The 11,599-nt window shown below is 39.7% G+C and overlaps 1 protein-coding gene across 1 annotated transcript; it reads left to right on the forward strand.

The window, feature by feature from the left end:
• Nucleotides 1-1,245: 1,245 nt before the first annotated feature.
• On the forward strand, nt 1,246-9,921 carry IL15 (interleukin 15). Its single transcript, XM_056855041.1, has 5 exons — nt 1,246-1,310; nt 3,156-3,243; nt 4,846-4,884; nt 6,225-6,374; nt 9,799-9,921. Exons 1-5 carry the CDS (start codon nt 1,246-1,248, stop codon nt 9,919-9,921), a joined length of 465 nt encoding a protein of 154 aa, XP_056711019.1.
• Nucleotides 9,922-11,599: the final 1,678 nt, after the last annotated feature.

Below are 11,599 nucleotides of genomic sequence, written 5' to 3' on the forward strand. Positions count from 1 at the left end.
AGAAATAACCTAGAGCATGGGTTCCCAACCTTGTGCTTGGTGGTCCCATGGCATCCACTGACACCTGCCAAGTGTTTTTAGAAAGTGGGTAGGGCCAAGTGGGGCTTTTGCCCAGCAAAGCTTCTGATTAGACCTTGCAGATTTGATTGGTTGTGCAGATTTTTTTAAAATGTTGCTTTGGTAGCAGCTGCCACTACAGCACAATGATTTTCAGTGTGTGACTGAGGGTAAGCTGCGGCAGCCATTTTGTGGTAGCCATTTTGTAGCTGCACCCACCATGTTGTGTCAGAATTTCAAAGGTGGCCACAGGCTCAAAAAGGTTGGGGACCTCTGACCTAAAAGATGCGCTCATTCACATAAATGTGATGATGGACTGTATACATGAAAGTAGGAAACATGGTATGCCAATAAAGGTACTGAAATTGAAATTGAAAGTAGGAAACGTTTGAAGGGATCCAGAGTACTGTGTTTGGCTTTCCTTGGACATGTTGAGATTTTCAGAGTGATACACTATCAGGTCTGTAACTGGAAGGAAAAAATCAGCCACCATGTGCATCCAGGAAGACCTGACAATATTGAGTCATCACATTTTGACTATTATTATTATAGCACATACCCATGGATACACACACACCAAAGATTAATGGAGTACTGGTTTGCACTTCTAAATTGTTCTGCACTGTCCTGTTTGCAGGTTCTACATGCAGACGGACAGTCTCCATACCTGTGAAACCAGAAAGAAGGCTACCATAGGGCATGCTTGTTTCACACAGTCTCTCCCCCCCTCCCCCCATGGTCATATATTCATGTACATGAGAGCATGGAAGAATTTAGCACTGTGAAACAGTGCCAGATTAGCTAGATGAGAACTAAGCACAATGAAAACATTTTAGTTCCAATGACTTCCTTCTGCTAAGATGGATCTAATGGCTTTATTCCCCTTCCTACCTTCCTCCAATGGAAAACGAGTTCCTACAATGCAGGAAACTTTCTGATGAAGGAAGCTTTAGCAGAAGGGAGTCATTAGATCCAGCCTCTGGATTGTTTGAGTGATCATGCCTTTTAATGTACTTGTATATTATTGCCTATTATATGACTTAATTAATGATTAAGAGACATATGCATGAAAACACATTATTCATTATGTTTCACAGTATTCAATATGTTTCAATAACTCTTTTTGAATTGTGTCTTTCAGAAAACACCCTTGAGAATGTTCACCTTCAGAAGAAAGTATACATAATTATGAACAGTTATTTTCTTCCTTCCTCTTTAAATAATAAGCCCATAGTTACCATCTTCATTCTTTGGTAATTATATTTTCTAATAGTAGAAACTGTCTTGTATGGTACCAGAGAAAGTTAAAATATTTACATTGTAAGACAAATTACCATATCCCTTTCAAAGAACTGAGTTTTAGAAACATTATGGACTATACCATACAATGGGTCCACAATATTATAACATTTATAGAAGATTCTCATGTGGCTGATGATGAGTTTTGGTGCAGGATTGCAGCAGTGTGATCCTAAACAGAATTACACCCTTCTAATCCCATTGATTTAAATGAATTTAGAAAAGTATAATTCTGTTTAGGATTGCATGGTAGGAATACTCATAAAATGGCAGAACATGGCAGTGCAAATTGACCCAGGATATCCTGTTCACACCTGTTTGACTAAATGAACACTCTTTCACTAAAGTTGTAAAGTGAGGGGGGGTGCACGGCCTCCAAAGAGATAAAAAATAACCTAACAATAAGAGTCTTAAAACACACACAGAGAGAACAATGCACACACATGGGATAGCAGCAGTTGTGTCATTCCGTCATCACCAGTGAAAGCAAGGAGGCATATTCTGAGGTGCCATATAGTGCAGCCTGAATGTGGAGGAAATGTGGTATGCTAATCAAACGTACCTTTGAAAGGAGACACACACACTTTATGAAAGGTTCGTAAATGGTGATATGCTTTCAGCACAGGTAACTGAGCTGCAGGCGTACCTAGAAATGGGATCTGGCATGGCCAACAAGCTGTGCACCTCCTTTTGGCACTGCCTAATCCTTTAAACATTAAAAAAAATAATGCGGAAATGCTGAAGAAGAGAGTGACTCCAATGTAAGCATACTTGGGAGAAAATCCCATTGAACTCAGTTGGATTTACTGCTGAATATATGTGCAATAAGGTTGACTCAGCCTTCTATTCTTCCGAGGTCAGTAAAATGAGTACCCAGCTTGCTGGGGGTAAAGGGAAGATGACTGGGGAAGGCACTGGCAAACCACCCCACAAAACAAAGTCTGCCTTGGAAACGTCGGGATGTGACATCACCCCATGGGTCAGGAATGACCCGGTGCTTGCACAGGGGACCTTTACCTTTACCTTTATATGTTCAATCCTAAAAACACTTTCCTGGAAGTAAGCCCTGTTGAATAAAGTAGAGCTTACTTCTGAGTAGACATGCTTGGACTGCTCCTTTAGCAATCTTAACACTTGGTCTTGTCTTTCCTGCCCACGTGTCTGGACCATGTACAGCCACCACAGCATAAATGAAAACCAGCTTGTTGTGTTAGATAGCCATAAAATGGAGAGAGGAGTATGATGAAAGCTGCTTTGGGTCCCCACTGGGAACAAAAGTGGGGTATAAATCCAATAACACAAAAACAAACAAATAAATTTGAACTAATAGTGGTGATAACAACACTGAAAAGGGACAAATGCACACTTATAAAAATGTTATAACCAATAAAGTGGTGGTGGAAAGTGCCATTAAGTCACAGCTGATTTACGGTGACTTTGGAGGGTTTTCAAGGCAAGAGACGTTCGGAGGTGGTTTGCCATTGCCTGCCTCTGTATGGGCAGAGTTCTGAGAGAACTGTGACTCACCCAAAGTCACCCAGCAGGCTTCATGTGAAGAGTGGGGAATTGAACCCAGCTCTCCAGATTAGAGTTCTGCCGCTCTAAACCACTACACCATGCTGGCTCTCTGATCAACAAAGTACTCCCTATGAATGAAACGTTTTGATATTTATAATATAGTTTCACATTGAATCTTAGATGGTCTATGTGCACTGGGCTCAGTTCTGTACTGATTTTTTCTGTTGCTTTTTTTGCATAAATATATTTTAATATATTTTAATTGTTTTGTTTCAACTAAGCTCATATCTACTACAAGTACAAGCCAAACAGGATGATATTTTGAGAGCTGTGCTTGCAGACCTGAGAAAAATCAAACCCTGTTCTGAGGTAAGATCACAAAATAGTAACAGTTAGGTAGGGAAATGTGAACTGACAGAGCATTCGAAACAGAAAGAAAATGTGGTAACAAGGAAGGGAAATTGAAATTCTTTATGCCAAGACCTGTACAATAAAAAAAGAAACGAAAGCTGAATCCAGTGCAAAAAAACCTTCTTTTTTTCATAATTATCTGAAATGTCAACAGTGATTGTTTTAAAAACATCTCATTAGTTAAGCACATATTCTGGGTTAAACTGTTCCTCGTATAGCAGTGATACATTTGAACAGTAATGCCTGCAGTAAAACCTGTTAAAAGGTAAAGGTAAAGGTCCCCTGTGCAAGCCCCGGGTCATTCCTGACCCATGGGGTGACGTCACATCCTGACGTTTCCAAGGCAGACTTTGTTTGCGGGGTGGTTTGCCAGTGCCTTCCCCAGTCATCTTCCCTTGACCCCCAGCTAAAACCTGTTACTCTGGGTTTTATCCAGCAGAGGTCTCTCTCTCTCTCTCTCTCTCTCTCTCTCTCTCTCTCTCTCTCTCTCTCTCTCTCTCTCTCTCTCTCTCTCTCTCTCTCTCTCTCTCTCACCTGCAATGCCCAGTTCCTGCTAGGTGAAAGAGACCAAAGCCATGCTGAACACTGATAAATAATTGTCTGCCAGCAAGAAAGAAAATCAGATGACATTTAAGCTTCTCTGTTTTACTGAATTTTAACTCTGAATTTTCTAATTCTATAGCGACAACATACACATAATGGCCACTCAGTGAAACACATAGCAAACACTTCACTTTGAAATCCCTTCCAAAATAAGAGCTATTTTGCAATCTTCTTTTAGGATGTAAAAAATACCACCAAAATAAAAACCAAGTTATAGCATAATTTCATTAAGAAAAATGGGCAATCATTTGGAAATAAATAAAACCTTTCCCAGTCATTATGGTCATGTGTATGGAGAGCCCAGCAATCATGCATAATGTGATAACATGTTATATGTGATCCTCCCAATATATGTGATCACCATATTATCTAAAGGGGCAACCCAGAGTTCTGGTTTGTGTATATTGAAACCCACACGTTGCCCATTTCAGTCAAAATGGTGATCATATATATCCTGAGCACACACTCACGGTATGTGTGGTGAAATGTAATGACTGAAAAGGGCTTATGTTATAGCCATACATTTGCAGCCAAGACTACGCAAGACAGACATTATTCCCCCTAGTAGTAGGATAGTTAATCAGAAAGGCATTTTCTGGAATCTTTAAAATCTTATTTTAATTGTTTAAAAAATGGCTCCTGTTGAAGTGAAAGAACATCATCACTTTGTCTAAAAGCATAATTCAGTATAGAAAAGATTCAGTAGACATTACAGGACAGATACGTTGAAAGACTGCTTGGCTTGGGTCTCCTCCAAATTTCAAATTTCCTGTTAATATCAGTGGCTGCTATACCATATCAGTCAGATGTTAAGGCATTCTCAAAATGTGCAGAATCCACCTTACAACTGATTCCTAATTTGCTCCTTTTGAACAATGACCTAGCTGGGGGAAAACTGAAATTTTATTACTCAATTCTGGAACGGTTGCTTACATAGCCTATTCTTTTGCATTTTAGATTGATGCTTCTTTATATACTGCAGAAATGACTGATCGTGTAAGTGCCTTTTTTACCATTCATAAAAATATATTGTTAAACCTATAGCCTTTAGTTCAAAGTCTTTTGAAGAAATATAAGTATAAGCTGTAGATACACTGGGTATGAATCCTTAAATACACATTTACAGTGATGTAAATGTGTGTGTGTGTAAAGTGCCGTCAAGTCGCAGCTGACCTATGGCAACCCCTTATGAGGTTTTCAAGGTAAGAGACTAACGGAGGTGGTTTGCCAGTGCCTTCCTCTGCACAGCAACCCTGGTATTCCTTGGTGGTCCCCCATCCCAATACTAACCAGGGCTGACCCTGCTTAGCTTCTGAGATCTGACGAGATCAGGCTAGCCTGGGCCATCCAGGTCAGGGCGATGTAAACTAGAGCCTACTTTATTAAATACAATGCATTGCCTTTTGCTTTCTGCTTCTACAGTACATTTAAGCATGACTAGGGTATGGTTCCCTCCCCTTTTCCTCCCATCAATCAAACTGTTGCCCTGTAGGGTCTGCTCCAACTTCCTTGAAAACTAGACCTTTCACCTTCCTAGATCCCTTATTGGGCTGAAGCCATTTTAGGATTTCCTATGATGTGTAATAGAGACCCCTGACCAAGAGCACAAGGCTTAAAAGCCCTGTAATTGAGAAATTGCGTTCTGTGGCATTTAATTTCTGATTTGGTCTGTAATTAAAGTATCATGTGAATCCTCTACAAAGGTGCATAATGGCTGGAGAACTGGAAAGTTTTGGTTGTCTTGAAAATAAAATGGAGTGGTATTGTCCCAGTGTGTTGATACCGCATTCATCTTTGTATTTCAGATCCTTTTTCAGATCTGAATCTAACACTGCTTGTTTCCCCACAAGTTTCAGCATCCAGATTCATTCTGTACCATATGACCACAAAGATTACTCTTGGTTGAGTTCAGCATCATATATGTAGTCAATCTAGTGAGATCTATTTTTTACTATGAAGTCACACATTCTCAGCCTAACCTATTGCACACGGTTGTTGTGAGGATACAATGGAGGAGAAAAGAATTGTGTAAGCTGCTTTGTGTCACCTTTCGGGGGAAAGGTGAGATGTAAACGAAGTTAATTAATTAAATGAATAAAATTAGTATCCAGCAGCAATGTCTGGGATTGTGTGATTACCCTTTACAGCTTTGGTGATCATAGATGTTGTTACTGGCAGCTGTCCAGTAGGGGATGGTGCCTGGGTTCACATATCACATGTATACATGCAGAATCCTCTTCTGGGTCTGGCTTGATCAGCATGGGAAAGGAATGTAATGTTTGGGCCTAACCTTGCTGTTTTCATATTGTAAGGCCACTGCCATTGTTTCTTTCTAGAATGAATGTAAAGGATCAGTAATGGAATGCTTTAAGCTTGAAATGGAAGTAATTTTATATGAATCTATGTACGGAAGTAATACTGCATTCACCCATACTGTCCTTAATGTGCTGAAAAATGTCGAACATTTTCGAGGCAGAAATTATTTGGTAAGTGACGTATACATGCTGCGCTGTTTTCAGTTGTGGTGCACACACCTCTAGAGGCCAAGAAACCTGGATTAGCATCTTTCCCTATAGGGATCTCTGTCTCTCCTGAGAAGTGACAATTGAAATTAATATCACATGAACGTATGTGAAGCTGCCTTATACTGAATCAGATCATTGGCCCATCAAGGCCAATATGGTCTACTCAGACTGGCAGCAGCTCTCCCGGGTCTCAGGCAGAAGTCTTTCACATCACCTGCTGCATGATCCTTTTTACTGACGATGGGGATTGAACCTAGGACCTTGTGCATTCCAAACAGATGCACTGTCACTGAGCCACAGCCCAGCTGCTTGAGTATATCTTGAATGTAGGAAACTAGTAGCATCAGAGTTCATAACTTTTACTGGGTCAGTCAAACACCTACAACTTCTAGCCCAGGGAATATTATTATTTGTGTCATTTCCAGCTATAATTTCTTCCCTGGATAGCAATTTCTGGCAGTTCTGTCTAAGAATAATGCTACTGTGCTGAGGGCAAATTTTTAATACTTGTGGTTGATAACAAAGGAATAAGAAAAGTAAAAGTATCCTCTTATTTAAGCGTGGATGTAATGGTCTGTCTCATAAATAATATTAAGTAAATTTAGTTGCACACCTTTTTATTTGGAGAGTTTTAGTTATTACCCACTGTATCGGCTGCTAGTGGATCTGGTGGTAAAAGTAGTTTGTGAAAGGGACACTCACCAATAAGAATTATACATAGGAAAGTTAGGATGTGTGTGTGTGTTAAGTGCCGTCAAGTCGCTTCCGACTCATGGTGACCCTATGAATCAATGGGGCTTAACGCACGGCCAATTTGTCTCGCTTTTGTGCCTTAATAGTAGCGAATCTCCATGGTCCACACGCACGACCGTCCAAGGGCTGCGCATCGGACCCACCTTAGTCGCGAATTAAGGCAAAAAAAACCGGGTTTATCAATCCCTGGTTTATAGCAATCTTTTCGGTTCTAATCCGCTACTTTTTTAAAATTCCGCTACATTACCAGAACGCCGACGTGCGTGTAATTACTCGGCTAGCTCGCTACTAATGCTCCTTACCGGTCTCCTCCGTCCCGCCCCCTTCCCTGCGCGAGCAATTGCCGCTTCCCGTCCCCCGCCCCGCCCCCTTTCCTGTGCGAGCAATTGCTGCTTCCGGTCTCCCGTCCCGCCTTTTTTTAATTGACAGGTTGAGACGATGGTATACCGGAACGCTGGCGTTCAAAGAAAAAAAAAAGGGAGAGAATCGCCCTTTGATTGGATAACTCCTCAGCCAATCCTTGGGCGATGTCACTCCCCTGCTATCCCGCATTGCGAACTATCCCACATTATATGGTTGGTTCAAACGCACGGGGAGCCTCCAGCAGCTACTTGTTTCAGACTTAATGTGGGATAGGCTGGCGTCATGCGTTTGATTATCCAGACTTAAATATTGTGGGATTAAAATATTGTGGGATAACAGAGGAGCGAACCAGGAACATTCTGCCCATGCGTTAATGCCCAAAGTCCTTCAAAATGTCCTATCTTTGACGGCCTTGCTCAGGTCTTGCAAATTGAAGGCTGTGGCTTCCATTATTGAGTCAATCCATCTTTTGTTGGGTCTTCCTCTTTTCCTGCTGCCCTCAACTTTTCCTAGCATGACTGTCTTTTCTAGTGACTCTAGTGACTGTCTTTTCTAGTCAGGATACAAAAACAATATTATTCTCAGCTATGATTTTCCTAGCTTGCAGCTGCTAGTGCTCTTTAAATTAAAAAAAAAAGTGTCTAAAAGGTACAACTGGATTTTTATGACACTGCAGTGTAATGAATCGAGAGCCAGCATGGTATAGTGGTTATAGTGTCGGACTAGGATCTGGGAAACCCAGGTTCGAATCCCCACTCTGCCATGGAAACTTGCTGGGTGACCTTGGGCCAGTCACACACTGTCAGCCTCTACCCTGGCAAGTATTTGGATGGGAGACCTGCAAGTAATACCAAGGGTTGATGCAGAGGTAGGCAATGGCAAACCACCTCTAAACATCTCTTGCCTTGAAAACCCTACAGGATCATCATGTCAGTTGTGACTTGACGTCAAAAAAAAAGGTGTAATCTATCACTACCTATATGTTAATGATAAACATCTCTCCCAAATAATTAAACATTCCATAATTTGATCTTTTGGGTGACCTAGTCTAACAACATCACTCATAATTCAGTCCACAGAGTTGACACATTCTGTCTGGGCCCTTTGCAGATTAAACCCTCTAACAAAGCAATTACTGCCTCTGGGTATGTTTATTTTACCTAGAGATGGCTGTGGCTGTTAATTGAATTTATGGGAAGTCACCAAAAAGGCAAATTGAAAAGTCAGTCTTCTCAAACTTCACAGAATTGTGGCCTATTATAAACTCACTCAATCTGCTCCACACAAACTAAAAACTACATTGGTTATTCCTGTCAGAGTTCTGTATGCCTGCTAAGGACCATTCATCATCTGCATGGCTTCTGCTGCTTTAAATAGGGCTCCACCTTTTCTCTAGGGCTGCTGCAAATCCTTTCCCCTCATAACACTTTTCCTCTAGCTTGTAGAAACCGGGTCTCTGCAGCTGTCAGACTCAAGATTTCATACCTTCCTTTCAGCAATCCCAGTGTAGAAATGATTTATACTGTAGAACATGCTGAACATTGCCTGTTATAGGCCTAACAATTGAGAAACAGTGTTTTAACCTATATAATATTTAGCTGCATGGTTTTAACAATGCATACTTCATTACAACCTGCCTATACACATTACATTTACTTTATGAGATTTTTAGATCAAACTAGACTAGAAACTGAGTTTTAAAAATGCTACTAATCACCGCTGAAGAGAGCTGATTTGGACTGGGACCATGCCAAGGGAGAAGGGTTTAATCTCTTCTGCTGTGTGGTTTGGTAAATAATAACCTATGCTCACCATCCTCACACCATAATGAGTTCTAAAAGGAAAAGAAAGATGGCTGGGGTTTTTTGCCATCTTTTTTCTTGGGACCAATTTTAATGTGGGAAACTTGGTTTCAGTCTATGAAGCTGCATAAGGGGACAAAGTTTTAAATCCCTTAACCACTACCCCGCTTCCATTAGCATTTAAAAAACTCTGGGAGGGTCCAGTCATTGTTGTCCACAATATCTCATTCAGTTTAATCCTTAATATATCAGAAATAGCTTTCTTGAACCAGGACCCTGAAAAATATTGATAGAATTTTAGAATGTTTCCGCACATATTCTTAAGGAATTATAGCAGAGTCTTTCTTAATGGGAATATTTGCATGATCCAAATGGCACATTGCATATGTCTCCTTGTTACCTCTCAACTTTTGTTTTGTTTTGTTTTACATTAAAATGCTAACGTGCTTTAATTTTAATTTTTGCAGAACACCGAAACATCCACATGCCAAAAATGTGAAACATTTGGAGAAAAAACATGTGCAGAATTTTTAAAAAGCTTTGAAGTTGTTGTAATGCAACTTTATCGTGAACTAGGAGGAACACAATAATAAAACAACATCAGAAAAGTGTAGAACGAGATTCTAGTGGAGCAGGAAAGACCTAGAAATGAAAAATATAAAATACAATGGGGACAAAGTAGAATCAGTAGTGGTGGGCAACGAGTTTTCAAACTTGGTAACTTTTGTGTGCGTTTAATCTTCAGGATTTAAAAAAAGAATAACATTTACAAAGCAGAAGTAAACCTATTATGATACAAACAAAGTTAAACATTTGCCTTTGTGTGTGTGTGTGTGTGTGTGTGTGAGAGAGAGAGAATTAGAAAATGGTCAGCTCAAGCAACTTACGTATTAAGAGATGTAACCTCCAGAAATAATTAATAACAACTGGGATATTGTCAGTAATAAGTACAGAGTATTTTTCTGTTCCTCATTTAGGTAATTGTATTGACTCAGTGTTTCTCTAGTTTTTATAATGTGAGTTCTTTTGGAGTCACTAATATACCATATTCATTGATCACGACCACATTTCCAGTAGCTTTTACATTATTACACCTCTGTGTGTGTGTGTGTGTGTGTGTGTGTGTGTTGAGTGCCATCAAGTCGCTTTTGACTGATGGCAACCCTACACCTAGCATAAGAAAAAAGAGATTGAATTATGAGGCAAGATTTTTGGAAACATGATCTGATTCAGTGAGCATTTAATGATTTCCTCTGATTAAAAGGATTGAGAGTTGAATCCAAATTTGTGAAATGGTAGATGTGGATGATTCATAGACTGTAAGTATTGTGTTTTATTACAAACACTGAAATGGCACTATCCAACTGAAATGGCTACCAAAAGGCGAGCCAGTATTTTCCTTCTATTCTTGAAGATTTTTGCTTTTCCTAACTATTAAAGGGTGCTTCATACAGATGTTAGTGCAATATATATTTTTCTGTCATTGAAGAATATTAGTCTTTCGTAAGTCCTCTTATCTGATGGTGCACAGGGCAATCATTCATGCAAACTGTTAGTTGCATGGATAAGTCTGCTTAAATAACATTTGAATCTGCCCTTTGATTGTACGTTCTCTTCAGTCTTTACTTCAACATTTATCATAGTGTCTTTATCAGATATTCACAGCAGATCTGCCTCTTTAGCCTTGGAACCAGTAGAAGTTTGGCAGTGGTTAAGAACACATTACTTAAGCATCTTTCAAAATGAATGCTGAGTTTGACTAGAATTAAGGAGAAACAGGGAATATTGTAGACCAGGGCATGCACCAACATAACACTGGCTTTGCAGGCACATATGCTAAGGCTGATACATAAATACCAAGACCTGTGGGAATTAATACTGATCTTCTCCCGAATGTGCATATCCTACTATAAGAAGGCAGAAAATGAAATATTGCTTTGGAGCTGAATCTATGAGCACAGCGGTATGTGTGTGAAAATTTGATTACTGTTATCTTTTGGCACATTGTATAGTTTGCCCAAATGGAAAACAGCACATTCCATTTACGTAGCCTGAAATCATTATGCTTTAACTATAAGAAAATGTCACGTATTAAGAAAAAGGGAGGAAAAAAATCATAATAAATTATGGCTAACTATAGAAGTTGCTCCATACTTTGGTGCTTCCTGATATACCGTACATTTTGAAAGAGAAGATTTATGATATACTTAGTGGGAGGAGGGAGGAAAATGAATGTGTTTAATAACATTTAAAATATGCAGTTGGAAA

Source organism: Euleptes europaea, chromosome 9, assembly GCF_029931775.1.
Source record: "Euleptes europaea isolate rEulEur1 chromosome 9, rEulEur1.hap1, whole genome shotgun sequence".
NCBI classification, from domain to species: domain Eukaryota; kingdom Metazoa; phylum Chordata; class Lepidosauria; order Squamata; family Sphaerodactylidae; genus Euleptes; species Euleptes europaea.

Bases quoted from the DNA above. Each gene is read 5' to 3' on its own strand.
- IL15 (XM_056855041.1), top strand. From the start codon at position 1,246: ATGAACAGTTATTTTCTTCCTTCCTCTTTAAATAATAAGCCCATAGTT. The intron at 3,244-4,845 runs GTAAGATCACAA...TTTGCATTTTAG, and splicing joins AAATCAAACCCTGTTCTGAG to ATTGATGCTTCTTTATATAC. The intron at 4,885-6,224 runs GTAAGTGCCTTT...GTTTCTTTCTAG, and splicing joins CTGCAGAAATGACTGATCGT to AATGAATGTAAAGGATCAGT.